General features: G+C 40.4%; 1 protein-coding gene across 4 annotated transcripts in view; it reads left to right on the top strand.

The window, feature by feature from the left end:
* ALS2 (alsin Rho guanine nucleotide exchange factor ALS2) overlaps positions 1-15,977 on the top strand; it is a 37,117-nt gene extending 21,140 nt beyond the window's left edge. For 3 of the 4 annotated variants that reach the window (XM_071434656.1, XM_071434658.1, XM_071434659.1), the window contains exons 14-34: positions 70-201; positions 437-565; positions 865-935; positions 1,290-1,356; positions 1,645-1,847; positions 1,988-2,053; positions 3,453-3,551; positions 4,049-4,213; positions 6,346-6,457; positions 6,754-6,831; positions 6,944-7,077; positions 8,976-9,164; positions 9,427-9,544; positions 10,072-10,229; positions 10,965-11,087; positions 11,584-11,760; positions 12,144-12,189; positions 12,692-12,753; positions 13,364-13,513; positions 13,773-13,869; positions 15,238-15,977. In XM_071434656.1, coding sequence (XP_071290757.1) covers positions 70-201; positions 437-565; positions 865-935; positions 1,290-1,356; positions 1,645-1,847; positions 1,988-2,053; positions 3,453-3,551; positions 4,049-4,213; positions 6,346-6,457; positions 6,754-6,831; positions 6,944-7,077; positions 8,976-9,164; positions 9,427-9,544; positions 10,072-10,229; positions 10,965-11,087; positions 11,584-11,760; positions 12,144-12,189; positions 12,692-12,753; positions 13,364-13,513; positions 13,773-13,869; positions 15,238-15,276 — 2,415 coding nt within the window. In that variant the 3' untranslated portion in view covers positions 15,277-15,977. The remainder of the gene's footprint in view (positions 1-69; positions 202-436; positions 566-864; positions 936-1,289; positions 1,357-1,644; positions 1,848-1,987; positions 2,054-3,452; positions 3,552-4,048; positions 4,214-6,345; positions 6,458-6,753; positions 6,832-6,943; positions 7,078-8,975; positions 9,165-9,426; positions 9,545-10,071; positions 10,230-10,964; positions 11,088-11,583; positions 11,761-12,143; positions 12,190-12,691; positions 12,754-13,363; positions 13,514-13,772; positions 13,870-15,237) is intronic. The other variant, XM_071434660.1, reaches the window with a different exon arrangement.
* Positions 15,978-18,276: the final 2,299 nt, after the last annotated feature.

Here is an 18,276-nt window from a genome sequence, read left to right as displayed (position 1 = left end):
GCTTGGTTGGTGGTGTTGGTACAGGGGATCAGCAGCACCCTCAGCTCTGCCTTACCTTGTGCCCTACAGGCATCTCCAGAATACCAGAAGCTGCAGGATTCTAGTTCGTGTTATGAGAACCTTGCTGTCCATCTTAGCAGAAAAATGAAAGAAGCAGAATACACCCTTGGCTTCTGGAAGACCTTTCCTGGGAAAATGACGGTATGGTGATCATTTCCGGTCCATCTACAGCTTGAATCTCTTGCTTTTAGTGCCTGTGTCTATTAGTGATGCTGCTGTCCCAGTTGCACTTGCTGTGTTTTCCAGCTGGTGTTGCTGTAGGGTTCTTTACTTTGGAAAGGTTTGGAAAGCTTTACTGTGAAAGACTAAAGCACCAGCCTTCAGTCACAGTCAGTGAGAAGTGGGATTGTGTCACTTTGTGTTGACCTCCCTGCAGGACTCCTTGCGGAAGCCAGAGCGGCGTTTGATCTGTGAGAGCAGCAATCGGGCCCTGTCCCTGCAGCACGCGGGAAGGTTCTCTGTGAACTGGTTCATCCTCTTCAATGATGCTCTGGTACATGCTCAGGTGAGCCAGCTTGCAGCCAGCAACAAAACAACACCACATATTTTTCATATAGTGAAGTTTTTCCAGTGTAAAAATAAATCTGACATTATGTGTCTTTTTAACATTTGATTGCATTGCCCTGTGGTGTGGCTGGCATGGTTTCTGTTGGCTGTTGCTTGAAGCAAAGTGGTGGAAAGAGTCCCTAATGCTCGGTTTTTCCTAGTTCTCAAACAAAGGGGAAAAAATAAACCATTTGGAAAAAAATGGGGCCGGGTTAATGGATCAGTAACTGGTGATGTTTCCCTTCTCCTTTCCTACAGTTCTCAACACACCATATCTTTCCTTTGTCCACACTGTGGGTAGAAGCTCTTTCAGAAGAGGCTGGTAATGTGTGAGTATTCTTGCTTGTGATGCTGAAACAGTCTGATCTTTTGGGAGAGAAGATGAGCATTTTGTAACCAATTACTGTGAACTTGGAGTGGAATGCAGTGATTGCAGCCATATCTACCCTTTTTTCTTGTTTCAGAAAATGTATTTCTGTGTCTTAAAAAAAAGTTGTGTAAACATCAGAAAGAATAAGGTGGTCAAGAAGGAAGCAAGTCTTCTTTCTGCTGCTTCTTTTTATTGCTGACTTAAAGGGAATGCTAGCTGGGGTAGGGAAGAGAAAACACAATATCAATGCTCTAAGAAACCTTGGGGTTTCAGGATGGAATTTCACAGATTAAAGTACTTTTTCCCTGTGTAGGAACGGGTTGAAGATTACAACACCTGAAGAGCAATTTGTTCTTGTTTCTTCAACTCCACAGGAAAAGGTGGGCATTTCTACAATTTAACAGAGCTTTAGTGATACAGATGAGGCTTTTTCCCCTGCTGTGAAATCAAACTTGGAGAAGGATTGCCTGAGTATTCCCCAGTAATGAAATGTTTCTGCAGCTGAGTGTGCAGGCTGGCTGTACATGGTGCCTGAGTGTAGCAGTTGTTACAGTGCACAGCACTGTGCTGAGCAGTGCCAGTGGCATGATTGTGCTTGCTGTGAAGGTGAGAGCCGGTGCAAAGACAGGTGCTGGCTAAATTCTGTCATGAACCACTTTCTGTTTCAGACCAAGTGGCTGAGGGCAATAAGCCAAGCAGTGGATCAGGCCCTTAGAGGGACTTCTGACATGATCCTGTATGGAGCTGGTGGGAATGTGCCAAGACAGGAACCTCCCATTTCTCGTAGTGCCAAATACACCTTCTACAAGGACCCTCGATTCAAGGATGCTGTTTATGATGGGAGGTGGCTTTCAGGAAAACCCCATGGAAGGTAAAAGCTTTGGAATGGAGCTGTTGAAACCAAAATGAAGTGGTTGCTGTAGCAATAAGTAGGCTCACTCACAGAAGGTATCTGTAAAGTGCAAAATGAACAGATTATCTCACATATTTGCATGGGTTTGTATTTTCCAGAGGGATCCTAAAATGGGCAGATGGACGAATGTACTCTGGGACTTTCCGGACTGGGCTGGAGGATGGGTAAGATATCCCAAGTATTTGTGGAGCCAAGCAAGAAATACTTTTTGTTTTAGGAGCAAACAACAAAACCTTTTTAATTAAAGGTTTTGCAGTGAATCTTACTGGCCTGTCTTACAACATAGTGATGCATCTTCTCTAGTGTTTTCTTAGCTATATTTCTGGTAGAGCAAAGGTTTAGTAATTTTGCAAAGAGACAAAATCTTGAATTGAGACTTCAGGGTTTGGGTGAAAACTAATGAGAATATGTGATCTTGATGATGAAGATAACTAGTACAGAGGAGACTAAAAATAGGCTGAATGGAAGGTCTGAACGTTATCATGTTATCTGGTGAAACAAATAAAACCACTTGAAAATAACTCAATATATTACACAGCTTTGAATTAATCTGTGGACTTCATTGCTAAGAATCTGCTTAGAACACCGTTGAGGCTGAGAGATTAACTTATTTTCAAAGGCATTTTTATATGCATCTTGTGAGCAGACATGGCTGTATTGGGCAGGATAAAAATATGTGAGAAGTCTTACTGGCTTTGAGATGTATTTTCAAAATACTGGGTTGGAGGGGAAATTGAAATGGGGTCTGACTGCAGACTGCTTTTTAGAATTCCTCTGGCCTATTGGTGTAATGTCAAACTATAAAACAAGATTAGAGCTTTGGTCATTTGTAACTAAGTAACTAATCCTGGAGATTTTAGGGTTGTTGGAGATGGAAATACTGCAAACAAGTCCCAGCCAGAAAGAAATGGATTAGTATTTAGCTGTAATTGCTGAAATTATCAAATGTATATACTTGTATTTCAGCATGCATGTTATAGTCCCAGCAGTTAACAGCAGTGTCATATTGGGAGGACATGTTCTGAGGAGAACCTTCAGAACTGGATTTTGATCTCCTCAGGAGATGAAAATCAATAAATACAGTTGTGTATCTCATTCTTTTCAGGCATACTGAAACTGTGAATAATTCCTTGTCACTGAGCATTATTGGAAGCTAGCATATTTTGAAAAAATCTTTTCTATAGTAATACATGCCCTTATCTTTCCCTGGAATAGAGTGTACTCGAATTATCAAGAGCTGAAGAAAATAATAAAGGTAGAAGCAGTCTTATGATTTGAAAAGACTCATGGCCTGAGAAAAACACTGCGTTGTGGCTGTGAGAGCAGTATTTATAACATGTCACAATCAAACAGGAGAGAGCAGTATGGACTAAATTGACCATCTAGTGATGCTGAATTCTTACCTTCTCTTGTAAAAACTATCATCTATGACTGCTGTAGTTAAAGATGCACAAAAATGAGAGAGAGCGTTCTGATTTTAGAATGGCTCTGTGATGTGTATCTGCTCTGTTAATGAAATGTGCTGGTGTTACAGCTGCTTGTGTTCCATCTCTGCCCTGGCAGGTATGGGGAGTACAGAGTGCCTAACAAAGCACTGAATAAAGAGGACCATTATGTGGGATACTGGAAAGAAGGCAAAATGTGTGGGCATGGAGTGTACAGGTAACTTGTGGCACGTGTGTTGCTGGCACTGCATGGCTGCAGGAGAGCAGGGCTGATGCCCTGACCAAGGCTCTGTGTGTAGCTTTCTGACATTGCAGACTTGTGGTTGTAGTTAGTGTAGCTTATGTTCTGCTTTGCTCACAAATGCAACCTGTACAGTGGTCAGTTATTAATGTCTGCTCTAATGTTGCTGCCACCTGGCAATAAGAGAGGATTCTTTACTCTGAGAGATAAGTATCACCTCCAGTGGCCTTGCTTGTTGGGCAGAGAGTGGCTTTAAAACAATAAAGCATCCAAAGACTTGTATTCAAGGATCACTTTTATCCCAAACATACTTGAACTGTAGTTGCTGTTTGGTGTGGATGTAATGCAATTCCTAGAAGGAAAAAGAGAGGGTTTATCTGTTTGGGGGAAGCACCCAAGAACTCCCAAACCAGCCCCCCAGCAGAGCAGTAGCTGAAGGACTCTTAGCTGTTGCTGTGTTGTTGCTGTTGCAGCTATGCCACGGGTGAGGTGTATGAAGGGTGTTTCCAGGATAACATGCGGCACGGGCACGGGCTGCTGCGCAGTGGGAAGCTGACCTCTTCTTCTCCCAGTATGTTCATTGGACAGTGGATAATGGACAAGAAGAGTGGTTATGGAGTTTTTGATGATATCACAAGGTAATGCTTCTGGAAATCCTTAAAACTCGGGTATGCAATTGCAAAAAGAGTAGGAAAGGATTTGATTTGTGAGTACCAGGAATACTGCATGTCTTTTTCTTTCTTCTTAATTGCTGGGCTTTCTGGGCTGATGGTATAAAGAAATGAGTCTAGGAACTGCTTTTTGGTGCTGCTTCTGGAGTGAGTGGTGGAGGGATTGCACTGTTTTTTTCTGTCTTGTTTTCTCTCGTACTCCTGCCTGAAAACTAGCTCTGAGTATGGTGTCTTACTGAGGCGTTGTGTTGTGCATGTGCTGAAAGTGTTAAGAATTCATGTGAGGAGTATTCTTTCATCTCAGGCCTATGAGACTGGGTTGTTCAGTGGCAGATAATGGTGCTCATGAACTTCAACTCATGCTCAGGTTTTCCATTGGCTTATTCTGCCAATGCAGTGGAGGGAAGATGCTTCCTCTCAGGGCAGATTACTGAAATGATGGTCTCAGAGACAGACTCGCACTAAATATGTGCAGTAAATCAACCCTGAGCACACATCAATATAATCTGTCTTTCTGTCACCAATTTAATGGTTGTTTTTCTGGAAAGAGCTTTTGGTGGATGCCCAGGGAACTGTTGTTGGTTAACTGAATGCCCACTTGAAAACCCAAGCAGGCAAAAATCTGGAGTGTAAAGGGGAGATGTTTTTCTGGAACAGAGCTGTTGTAACATCTCTAGGTATTTCCTCATGTTGGTTTTGCACTTAGTCTTGCTCAGGGCTGGTGGTTGTTCTTATTCTGTGGTGCCAAGACGTGTCTGCGTACTTTCTTTAGTCATTTATTTTCTTAGGACAAATAGATACCAGCTTTTCTTGCAAATCCTCTCACCTCCAGAATTTGTAAATGCAACGTTAGTTCATGGTGAAGGAGGAGTGTGGCATTTGCTTTTCACTCCAGAACTACTCAAACATGAGTGAGCTGCCCTGATGTAGTTTTGCTTCTGGTCTCAGGGAGGTAATCTGTGTATCTTTGTGTCCTCAGGATTTGTTTTCTGCACTTGTTCTGCAGCCCAGACAAAAAAGGAATATCTGCAGATACTATTGCCTGCTGTCATTTTTGCAAAACAGTTATTTGAACAAGTGGGACTTTGAGTTTCCATCCCAGTAGCTGAGCATGCAGAATCTCTCCAAGGGGCCTTCACCCAGCAGAGGCCTCTGTAGCTGGCAGGATGAATCATCAGAGAAGCTTCCTGCCACCCTATGGGGCCAGTCAGCTGGGAAACACTCCTGAGCTTAGTTTAATAGTTGGCTTACTTTCTTTACTATAAACATAGTTTTTCCTGGGTACATTTAAAGGAAAATGCTTGGTAACAAGCAGAATTGTATCAAATCAATTACTAGTTTCCCTCTAAAAGCAGAAAAAAAGGCCTTGAGAAGTTAATTTTTTATTAATTGCATGGGGAAAAAGTCACATTCTTTTTCAGAACAACTGGAAAAATAGGTTGTTTGGAAGTATTTGAGACTTGCACTAAGTTTTAAATAACTCTAGCCTGACATCTATGCACTTATAAAGAAAAAAAAGTATTTTAAATAGTCTGAAAGAGTATGATGTTTATTTGTAAGCAATCTTTAATTGTATAATAAATTTTTTATGTTGTGACCTTTGTTAGGCTGTTATATAGAAACTTGGTACAATATGATGTGTTTCTTTACAATATTTGTCCTCTTAATATTTCAAAAACATCATGTATGACTTTCTAGGTCTCCCTCCTATTCCCCAAGAAGAATAGCTTGGTTTCTTTTGATTTTTTTATTCTCTTCAGTTTGAGCCATCAGACTTGAGGTAAAAGAAATAAAAACTTTGGCAAAACAAGCTGCTCAAGTTCCTTGGGGTGTGCAGTGGGCTTAACAGGGCTGCAGCACTGTTTCAGCTTATCAGCTTGCTTGGATATGGCCAATTTGAAATGTGAATTGGGAAAGAAAGTTCACTCTAATTTATTTGTATCAAAAAGAGTCTGGTGAACCTCAACTGACAGACCCAAAGCAAGTGCTCTATGATGCTCTTCTGATGATTTCTGTAATGGTCATTGTGGCTGTAAAGCCAAAGAAAGACTAGAGATGTACTATTTAAGCTCTGTTTTTCCCACTTCATTTTTCTTCAGAGGAGAAAAATATATGGGAATGTGGCAAGATGATGTTTGCCAAGGCAATGGTGTTGTGGTTACTCAGTTTGGACTGTATTACGAAGGAGCCTTCAGCAGCAACAAAATGATGGTGAGTTGGATACCAGACCCTGGGCTTGGGGACTTCTCCTCTAAGTGTGGCAGCTTTCTGAGGCACATGAGCGTGTGTTAGGCTGTGGAAGCTTTCTGTTCTTCCAATCTTCTATTGCCCATGCTTTTAGAATTGCCTTTATTGTCCCTGCTCTTACCTAGGACTACTTCAGAAAGAGCTTAAAAATTACCATTTGCTAAGAATTAATAACAGGTTTTCTAAAGTGCATCTTTAGATCTGTGGTCTGCCCTTCTGTTATAATTACTGCTTTGTGTTCTTTGTGATTCTTTTTGTAGGGGACTGGAATTCTGCTTTCTGAGGATGATACAGTCTATGAGGGGGAATTTTCAGATAACTGGACTCTGAGTGGAAAGGTGAGTATTACAGTTGTCACTTGTAAACTGTTAACCATGAAAGAAAATAAAAAGGTTGGCATTTGGTTCCCAAATGGATTTTAGTTAAATTTTTTTATTATCTTTTCTCAAGGGAACACTGACCTTGCCAAATGGAGATTATATTGAAGGTCTCTTCAGTGGAGAGTGGGGATCTGGAATAAAAATCACAGGAACCTACTTCAAACCTAGTTTGTATGAGAATGAGAAGGACAAGCCTAAAGCACTGTGAGTGTTGAATAATAAATAATTATTATTTTAAATAATAAATATGGTTCAGTATTACTTAGGAACAGAACAATTGTCTTTTTTCAAAGACCGGTCAAAAATACTTCTTCCAAAGAAACAGTGAAAACATTATGAAAACATTTTTCCTCTTTCTTGCTGCTCAAGAAATAAAGTAAGATAAACATACCATTATAGTTATTCTTGTTTTAATTACTACTTGAATATGCAAATGGTGGCATGAAATTACAGGACAGCTGATGTGCTGCTACTGTGCTGTAGCAGTCTAAATGTTTTTTTGTTTATGTTGGAGCTGACTGATAGAACCTGAGTTCACAGCTGCTGCTGACTTCTGAGCTCCTGAGAAACACTTAAGTTCCATTAGAATGGTTAAGTTAATCACAGACCTCCCTGCCTTCTGCCAGTTACTTAGTTAGCAAATTAATGAATTAAGTGTGTCATTTTATAATGCCAGTGGGGATATATTTGGACAGAATTGACTAGATCCTCCACCTCTTCCAAACAGTGTGTAAGAAAATAGAAGGTTGCAGATTTGCTGAAGAGCATTTTAATACCTTGGCAAAGATCACTTTGAAAAGTATCCATAAACCCCTCTGTATAGCAGATGCCTTAGGGCAATTTGCTTAATTATTTCTGGGGGAAAAAACCAAAACATGTTGAAGTTCTAATTGATATATTTTTGAGTAAAAGAAAGCAAAGTAAAGAGTTGATGGTGAGATGTTGCTATGTGGTAGCACCATGTAATGGTTTAGCAATTGCTGTATGGGATTCAGTGTCTTGGAAACATGCTCTGAAATTTCAGATTAAAATGGGAAACACAGCTCTAATATTTTTACATAGATTACTTGTCAGTTGGCTTCCTGAAGCTTTCACTGGTAATTTCTTCTGACAGTGCTGACACCTATAACAGCATGCAAGTTAAGCAGGCCTCCCTGCTGAACTGAACACTTGCAGCTTTTGCAGCTGTCTGCTTTTTACCCCAGTAGGGAGTCTATGAATAAATGTATATACATATTTTTGAGGATTGCTTGTGAAATAAGGGTTTCATCTATCCTCTTCTGACTGTCTTCAAGTTGAAAATCTTCTGGTATAATTTCTGAAAAGGCTTAGAGCCTACGTTTTCTGCTTTGTGAAACTGGCAGCATGGGGAAATTACCTGTGTTGCTAGTTCTCATCTCAAATACACTGGAAGAAATATTAATGAGAGATCTGACAATTTCTGACACTTGATTTAAATCAAGATGGACCTGTTAACCCTGACAGCACTTGTTTCGAGAAAGCTTTTCAAAGCCGTAAATTTCATTATATGTCTGAGATATCTTTATATACATGCAAAGAAGAGCTCTTGCTTTCTTCTGGCTATAGATGATCCCTGAGCATGGTCTGGCAGTGAAAGGATGCCTGAGCTGGTTTTGCTCTCTATCAGCACATCCCTAACATGCCCTGCAGCATTATGTGTAGCTACTACTTTAGGGTCAGAAGCTGTGTAGCCATCCTTGGTATTTATGTGGGTAGCTGTGCTACTTGTACACTCCAGGACAGAGAGATACTTGGGACTTACTTGTGCTGTGTCCTTGCTGTACAAATGTGTCCTGAGACTTCTGAATGAATACCAGTGATAAAGATAAGCACCAGCCCTTTGTTGTACCATTTCCTGGAAGGCTGCAAGAAAGAGTAAAACTAACAAGGCTCATAGCTGTCCTCTAATGTAGGTATTAGTAGTAGGCTCTAACTTTATTCTTAGTGATAAAACTTGGTTCACAGTAGAGTCTGTTAAGTTTCTCAGCTTTTGGTAAAACGGTGTGAGAGATGAGATTGCCATTAGCCATGGGTGGTTTTCAAGCTCAATGTGTTGTTTCATTGCTATTTGATTTTAACAGACCCACTGGTCATTTTATTAGGCGGAAACTTGGGATCCTGGCAGTGTCCCCTGATGAGAAATGGAAGGCAGTATTTGAAGAGTGCTGGAACCAGCTTGGCTGTGAGAGCCCTGGCCAGGGGGACAGATGGAAGGCTTGGGACAACATTGCGGTGGCTCTGACCACCAACCGACGGCAGCACAAAGACAGGTTGGCTCCTAGAGAATGTGTCACCAAGCAAAAGAGGATGGACAGGGAAACTGCAATTGCACTCAGCTCTAAACTTGAAACTGGCTGTAAAGTTTTAGTTAAAACAGCAGCAAATCCCAAGTGAAATCATAACCTTACTGCTCTGCACTACAAACCCTTTCAGGGACATACTGATGTTTATTACTAGTTGAGTTGTTAATGTCAGGGGTTTTTCCCCATTGTGTGTCTCAACCTGTACAATGTCTGTCTTTTTAAACTGCAGCCCAGAATTACTGAGCCGCTCACATACTCAGACACTGGAAAGTTTGGAGTTCATTCCACAACACATTGGTGCCTTCACCCTGGAAAAATATGAAAATATAAAAAAATATTTGATAAAGGTATTGTGACTGAAATGCTCACATAATAAGGCATGACAAGCTCACTTTGTAATAGCTTTCCTAATTCCATATTTGCACTCTTGTAATCCATAGTTCATGTTTGCTCATCACTTAATGTATTGAAGTCCACAACTAAGACTAAAATAATTGAATACCTAATGAATGATCTCTTAAAGTCACTTTCCGTTCAGTTACTGTTTTCATTCTTTAATGTTGGATCCCAGCAAAGCATCTTGAAATACTTGCTAATTTTTGCATGTTGATTTTAAGAGTACTGGGCAGATGACTAGTCCAAGTAGTAGCACAAGTTCTTGTACTGTCTTGACTCCTATAAATTGTGTTTAGATGACATAGAAATTTTATAATCCAAATGGCAATTTGTTAAATATAGCTCATTTTTGAGATACTTGTAATATTTTCTTGAAAGCCTGTTGTTGGATCTTTTACCCATCTGTCTTGGATTCCATTTTTTTAAACTTGTTTGCCATTGACCTATCTGACTGGCCAATTAATATTCATTGTCTCAGGCTTGTGATACTCCTCTGCATCCCTTGGGCAAGCTGGTGGAAACTCTGGTGGCTGTCTACAGAATGACCTATGTTGGTGTAGGAGCCAATCGACGACTGCTGCAGGAGGCTGTAAGGGAGATCAAGTCCTACCTCAAACGCATCTTCCAGTTGGTCAGGTAATGAGACTCATTTCCAAGTCAAACTGCTGCTGAATTCATGAAAGCTGCCCCATGTACTGAAGCTGTCTAGTGTTGTACAGTTCAAAGGTGCTGGCATTGTTACTTTATTTTGGGGGTTGCTTGTATTTTCCTATCTTTCTAAGGAGTCTTGAATATTTTGTCGAAAATGGAAAAACTAAACTCTTTACACCTAGTGTGTTACATCGTACATTGTATTTCAAAATGTGGCTGTAAGCAGCTCACCTGGAGTATGGATTTACAGTTTAGTGTCTGTGGATATTGGTGATGTGCAAAGACAGTGTTCAAAGGGTATAGAACACTAGTGAGGATAGGGAATCCCAGTGTATTCCATGAAGTTCTTAGCAATATGGCATTACAGTTCTTAACAATGGATGAACAGTCTTCCTATGAAGAGCTGGCTTAGATTCTTGAGAATAATTACAGCTTTAATTGTGTCCTGCCAATCTGAAAGCAGAAATACTCCAAATTACTAACAATTAGAAGCCTCATCTGGAGGGAAGTGATGTTAATGTAGGAAAGGTGTCCTTGTAGGGGTTGGCCTTCCTACGTTTTCCTCCAGGAAACTGGTACTCTGTGTGTGTTACCTGTGCTGTCTTAGCCCACCATATATTATTTTTGCTGTCTTTTTTCTCTCCAGTCTTGCCTTTGTGCTGAGATCTGTGGAATCGTGTTGATGTGACCTCAAATGCTTGTACGTGTGTTGCCTTTTAGGTTCTTGTTTCCTGATCTCCCGGAAGAGGGCAGCACAATTCCATTTCTGACAACGGAGCCAAAAGGAAGGCGATCGTTTTGCAGTGGGAAATCTGATTCCAGATCAGAATCTCCTGAGCCAGGGTACATAAAGCAAAAACAAATAAAAACTAACAAAGCCTTTATTTTATTTGTTGCCTTTTTTTTCATCTTTGGGGGAAGAAAGATAAACAATAATTCAACTGATGGATCTAAGCAGTGGTTTTTCTTCCCCTTGGGTTCTGATGACATTCTGATAAGCAAACTTCCATGTTATGATTGTAATAAGCATTTCGTGTTTGTCCGTGCAGTGGTTCTTTACCTAAAACAAAATTTGCTTTTATCTGTTATGGGTAAGCAAGTTAAGGCTTGGGCCTGGGCTTCAGAAAAGCATTTTGGATAAGAGCACTGGAGATAATTTACAATCTTATCAGAGTTGCTATTTGATGGATTTGTACTTATTTTTTTACTCTTATCCCTCATAGAATAGGCTTGTGCTACATGAAAGATTTGTTCCAATGATTTTCATTCAATTTTTATAGATAATTAGGTTTTTTATGTCTTCCTTTGCAAACCACCCCTTGTGGCTTTTTTGTTGCAGCTATGTGGTAACCAGTTTTGGCTTGCTGCTCCCTGTTTTACTGCCACGCCTCTATCCCCCTCTGTTTATGCTGTATGCCTTGGACAACGAGCGTGAGGAGGACATTTACTGGGAATGCGTTTTGCGCCTAAACAAACAAACTGATCTGGCCCTTCTCAGCTTCCTGGGGGTGCAAGCGTGAGTACAGCAAAACAGAAACTGGAACAGGTTATGGCACGTTATTAGGTAAAGCAACTAAAACAAAGCCCCAGCTTTCTAAAGTATTTTCTCTGATTTAAATGCATCTAGACACATCTTCAAGCTAATTAGAAGGGTTGACAGTGAATCAGACCTTCCCTCTTCCAAAACAGGGAGGTGGAAGGGATGAGAAGGAGGTAAAGATTGACGTTGCTCCCAAATCAGAGACATTTCAAATTACAGCTTCCTGGGTACCTGTGGGAGGTGTAGTTGATCCTGGAGGAAGGGCTGTTGTGTCTCAGAACATGATGACTTCATTCCTCTAATGCGAAAAATACGTTAAGACTACGTTTTCTCAGTGGACTCTGTTCGGTTTTTTGCAGGAAGTTTTGGCCAGGAACTGTGTCCATCCTTGGAGAGAGTAGAAAGGTATGTTCATTGGGTCTTGTTTACATGTTTTGCCCGGTGCTTCTTTCAAGAAACTGAAATCATCAAAGTGATCAAAGAATTTTTGGCCAGGCTCTTTGCTTAAGATATGCCATGTTATTATATTTCCCTTAAGTTTGCCTACTATTTAAATACTATAGTAATGACTTAGCAGGGACACTGGACTGGATGATCTCCAGAGGTCCCTTCCAGCCCCAGCCATTCTGATTTCTTACAGTGGCCATCAGGCCAGCTTTGTCACTCACTCACTGACTTGGTAATGAATTCAAGAGACCTTTGCTTGGTCTCCAGTTATGAAAGTGAGAATGAAAGTCTAGCTAGGAGATTTTCAAGCTGCTTAATTAAGACAGTTATATCATTATATACTTTCTAATTAGAAAAAATGTATAGTTTACATTCTTAATCATTATCTTGTTGAAAGAGGCTCAACACTGAACAGTGGGAGTGCTGAACCTGTCTGATAAGTCTTACCATGATTACACAGGTATCATCAAACACAAAAGATGCCTGCTTTGCCTCTGCTGTTGAATGTTTACAGCAAATCAGGTAATTCTTTGTAATTTGTCTCTCAGTGTTTCACTGTTCCTGCTACAGTAGCATCTGGTTTATTGACTGGGATCCTTTACATGTCACCCTTTTTTGTTCACCTTTGTAAGAGAAGTCACTAAGACATTTTCCAGTTCTGAGTAAAGATGCAATTTCTCCTGCTGGGGAATGAAGTGTTGCCTCATGAACATGACTGAAAGTGGTGTGTAGGGCACCATTTAGAATCAAAGGCATAAGGATGTCTATCAAATACACATGTGAATTTCCAAAAAGCTATAGTCAAGTGACCTGAGCATGGAAGGCTTTTCTGTGTCTGCTCTGCAGACACAGAAAATTAGGAATATTTTAGAAAGGAATTTTTCCCCTTTTACTACTATATTAAAACACCATAAAAATGTGAAGAGAGTCTCCCTTGCAGTAGTTTGCCTTGGTGTGGTGCTTGTAACATGGGTCCTGTGCAGCCTCGGCAGCCCTGGCTGCTGCAGTGTCAATGTCTGACTGACCTCCATGGGCACAGGGAGGGCCACGCTGGCCAGCAAACCCTTCCTAATTTAGATGCAGATCTCTCACTTCTTACTGTTATCCTGATTTGCTTTTGCTCTCCAAACAGTACCACATTTACCCCAGCTGACAAACTGAAGGTGATCCAGCAGACTTTTGAAGAGATCTCCCAGAGTGTACTTGAGACCCTTCAGGAAGATTTTCTGTGGTCCATGGATGACTTATTTCCTGTTTTCCTCTATGTGGTGCTACGAGCCAGGTAGGCACCAAGGGTGGCATCAGTCATAAGTGGTGAGCATAGGCAGTACAAGGACTTCTGTGTTAAACACTCCTGCTGCTTGTTATAGGATTAGTTACTGGCTTTTTGTAACTATAAATTCTCTGATTTCACTGTTTGCTTTGGTCTGAAAAAGTCTTGAGCAGTCTTTATTGTGAAAAGGCCCTGAATTCAGAATTAAGAAGCATTATACCGGCAACTTGTGTTCCCATGTTCACTTTCCCACTCTCACATGTGGCAGGATAAGGAATTTGGGGTCTGAGGTGCACTTAATCGAAGACCTGATGGATCCCTATCTCCAGCATGGGGAGCAAGGCATCATGTTCACTACCTTGAAGGTATGAAAATTATTCAGAGTTATTAAAGGCTTTCTTTGGAAATAATCAGCTTTTAGCAATGAAGATCAGCTTAGGACAATTATATGAACATTAGGCTATAACTTCTTCGATTTTAATTGAAATTTTTTACTAGGATAGGCAAGGAAATTTAATGTAAAGTTTTGGCTAACCTCCTAATTGCAGGTACCTCTAAGAAAAATGGTGTAATGTGCAAATGTGGATTACTCAAAAGTCATATTGGTTACTGCTGGAGTGTTCTAAATGCTCACTTGTCATTCCCCTGTAACTTACCAAGCCTTACTCTCCCTATAAAAATTGAAATGAAGTGTTTCTTTGGAGATTAGCCATTCCATTAAAGTTTAAGTCTAACATTACATCAAGACTTTCCAGGAATGCAGTTTTAGGGGGAAAAAATCCACTCTGTCACTCTCCACATTTTATTAAGTATTCTTATCTTTTTAAGTATGGGAAAAGGAAGAGAGTGTGTTTGGAAGAATATCCTCTTATACACTAAGACATTCATAATAGAAATACATTATTTTGGTACCTCAAAACTGTTTATCATGTGGATCTTGGGACAAGTCAGCAGTGTGGAGCCTTTTAGTGGTGTTGTTTTGGAGGGAGGCTGTTAATCTCAAGTTTAAGGAAAAATCTTAAACTGAAGTGTTAGGTTATCATGATTGTATTTTCTGTCTGTGCAAACTCAAAAAAGTTGAGTTCCAGAGGATTTTTTTAAAGACCTATTAGTTTCATAATGTGACCAAAAAGGAAGGTTTGCATTGGTTCAAATTTACTAAGGAACCTGCATGGTGGAAGCCGAAGTACAATCTACTTCGCCATGAGTGCAAATGTTGTCTGAGACATTATATTAAGTTTCTGATCCTGGCTGACCTGACCCAGTGCATATTTGAGCCAGCATCAAGAAGTGAATAACTCTCAACAGGCAGTCAGGGTGATGGAAACCTTTGCTTTTCACTCTGAGTGCTTTTGAAATGCTTCATCCCTGCATCCTTGTCCTGTAAAAAATATTTTCTATTTTTGAGTCCTTCTGTCAAAGGGCAAAGAGAGACTTGTAACCAAAAATATGCTTTCATCTTGGCATAGTGGGAGCTGTGAAAGTATTAAGTCCCAAATCATGCTATCTTGCTTGATTAGGTGTTGGATGTAATTTGTAACTTAGTCTCTTGTTGCTCATTTTGCTAGCTCACGTATCAGAAGGTTCTCATGTGTTGAGTGCCACTGTAGCATCACTGCTTGTAGAGAGCCTTGTCCTCCGTTTTCTTGCATAGAAAAAAAATCAACCTTTTTGTGTGTGATGCTCTGCTGTGAACTGGCAATTGTGCTAATCTGAACTTTGTTTTAATTCAGGCATGTTACTACCAGATTCAACACGAAAAGCTTACCTAGACCATCATTCACAACCTGCCTCTGTGGGATAATCTGCTCAGTGGAACTTCACTAATAACCACTTCTTTCCTGAAATGGCCCTTAGAAATTACTTGGTTATAGTTTTGCTGCTACAGATGAAAATATTCAGTTATTTCTTCTGAACTCTCAGTTCTAAGATTCAACTGAATCAAGACTGCAGCCAGAAGCTTTCTGTGAAGTGGTGATGAAGTTAAAGACTTGGTTTGTCAAGTACCTACCAAGAAGAAATACTTTCCTATTCTAACAGAAAGATAATTTACTCCTTTTACATTAACCGTGCTGCACAAAGGCATGGCATCTACATAGAACACATGTGAGAGTCTGGACCGCATGGCTTCCAAAGCAGTGGGTTTGTTTTTATTATTCCTGGTTTGTCAGCAGAAATGTTTAAAGGGAATGAATTGCACCACAGAACCATTTGGTCTTCCTGAATTAAGTTGTATGTTTGTTTATTTAAGAAAATAGAAATATGTTAGTATTTATAATGGGTACCTATAGTCTGTTTGGCGATAACGGTTTTGAGGTATCTGTGTTGAACAGCATTGCTGAATGCAGTATTCATGTGCTGTTGTGGAAATAATCACACTGTTATGGACTTCCCTATTTACTAGAATTGTAAATATACAGGCATTTACCATTCTTTCTGTTTATGAAATAAATAAAAGGCACTGACCACTTCAGATTTTGGCACTGAATGAAATGCTGTGCAGTGTTCAGTTTGCTTACCCTGAGGACAGACGCTGTCCCTGTCAGCCCTTGTGGGCTGAGGGAGAGGTGAGAAGGGTGAAGGGTGCTCTTACACAGATTTGCTGGGTTAGCCTTGGTTAACACCAGGTGCCCACCAGGCTCCTCTCTCACTCCCCTCCTCAGCAGCAGGTGATGTCCGGTCCCTTCCTGGGAAGCAGGGCTTAGCATGCAGAGCTGTTGCCTCAGAAGCGAACTCCTGGCACCAATGCCAAGCTCTTCCACTGCAGGGAAGCTCCTGGGCAGTTCACCCTGCAGGCTGCATTGGGGTGGCTGCTCCAGTGGGTTTGGAACTCTGCTGTCACTCCTGGTTCTGCCTGTGCCGAGCCAGAGCTGCCTCTGAGGCAGAGCTTCAGTGCTTCCATGCTTCCCACTCGGAGCAGGACACACTAGGCTGTCTCTCCTGGCACTAATTACAAGGTGTTCCCCTTTGGGAAAGGTCCCTGCAGTCCCTTAGCACGATCCTGATCACACCTGCTGGAGCACTTCACCTCGGAGGCTGCAGAGAAGAAGTCGTTTCCCTGGGGAATCTGTGAGTGTGTGTGTGTGTGTTCTGTGGTTTATGGCTAACTTCACTCATACCAATAACACTGGTGGATAGCTAGAGTATTGGAGGTGCCAGGACTGACTCAAAAAAATAAAAAACGGAGGGGAAATGTAGATTACAGAATGTTATAATAGCTTAAGTTATGTTAGACTCCATAGATAATGCTTATCATATTTTGAAGTAGTGGTCATGGCTTGTATATTGGCATCCAAATGGAAAGAACCCGTATGCCAAAATACTGTTGTGTTGAACAACAGCTGCAATGTAGCAGTTTTCATAATAAAGTAAAAGTAGTTGGTCTTTTCAAAATTATTTCTAGTTTTATCAGAGAAGGGGAAAGGGTAATTCTGGAATGATGATATTTAAAACTACTGTTAGGTTGCAACAGACTATAGTGATGAGAAAATACAGAGTGGATTTCATGTTTACAAACAACTTAGTGTTGGCTTAATCTTATTTTTTAAATTATACTGAATAATTCAAGGAGAGATAAGCAATAATATGAATAAAAGGGATGCTATAAAAAGCTAACTTGAGAAGGGGGGAAGACACAACTAGAGGTGAAGAGCATAATGAAGGATAAGGCAGAATTCAAACACTTCATCTTGCACTAGATTTAGCCTTTCCATGCAATCATCTCTTGTAACTCCATGTAAAAAAATATTAACTGAAGCCTGTAGGAGCAGACCTGCCCTTTAAAATGGGGCTATGCTGAACAGCTGAGTAAAGCAATGGCAATTTTCATCTGTAGAAGATCTGAGTTCAGGATTTATTTTGCCTTTTGTGGGAGTCATAACCATGAAAAACAGATTTGGAATTGGTTTTTTCCCCTGTAACTGCTTTGAATTAGCTTTTTTTTTTTATTTGGATATTTCAGAAGAAAGGATTTTAATATTACATTTTGTTTCATATGAAGTCCCAGATTGATTTTGTGCCTTAAACAAAAAATGTAACTAGAAATGAGAAATTCTTCCATATTATTTCTGCTTTTCAAGAACAAGGTGTAGCTATGAATATGTAGCAACTTAAATGGTGTAACTTCATTGGCTGTGAATGGTGCAAAGCTGAGAACTACAAAACCCAACGGCTACATCTGCCTTTACATATATAAACACAGAGAGGGGTATGTATGTATATGCTCAATCTCTTAGAAAAAGTAGTGGTATCACGTATGAATTGAGCTTGGCTGAATTAGAGAAGCAGACAGTCTGGGCTGGATTATTTTTGGTCCTTCTGATATATAGCTCAGTTATTAGCTGAAGAGAATCCCTGGATTAAATGTGCTTCTGACACAGATTCCACTTTACAGCCGATCTGGGCTGGGATGCGTTAGGAAATCAGTACAGAGCAGCTTTGATTTGTGTATTGCTGTAACTAACAAAGAAATTAGTTAACCTGCAGGACCTTTCCAGCTGGATTGCTTCAGGGTAATTACTTTTTTCTCTTTTTTTTTTCCTCTTTAATGGAAAGCCAGGTATTTCCTGTGCTGCAGCAGAAATCCTGTAACCAGCCATAGAAGATCAACCCTGGTGTTGCAGATTCTCACTGCAATCACAGGCATAGTAGCTGCAGACAGACCCCAAGTGATGAGCACCCTATTGACTGGGAAAGTTGATGAGAATAAGAAGCTATTTAGGTGAGAGACGATGTACAGTAGTTTTTTATGCAAGAAAAGGGTTAAGGGGATT

Source organism: Agelaius tricolor, unplaced genomic scaffold, assembly GCF_023055355.1.
Source record: "Agelaius tricolor isolate 1412-34295 unplaced genomic scaffold, bAgeTri1.0.p SCAF_10, whole genome shotgun sequence".
NCBI classification, from domain to species: domain Eukaryota; kingdom Metazoa; phylum Chordata; class Aves; order Passeriformes; family Icteridae; genus Agelaius; species Agelaius tricolor.
This window is presented reverse-complemented; position numbering and strand designations above follow the sequence as displayed.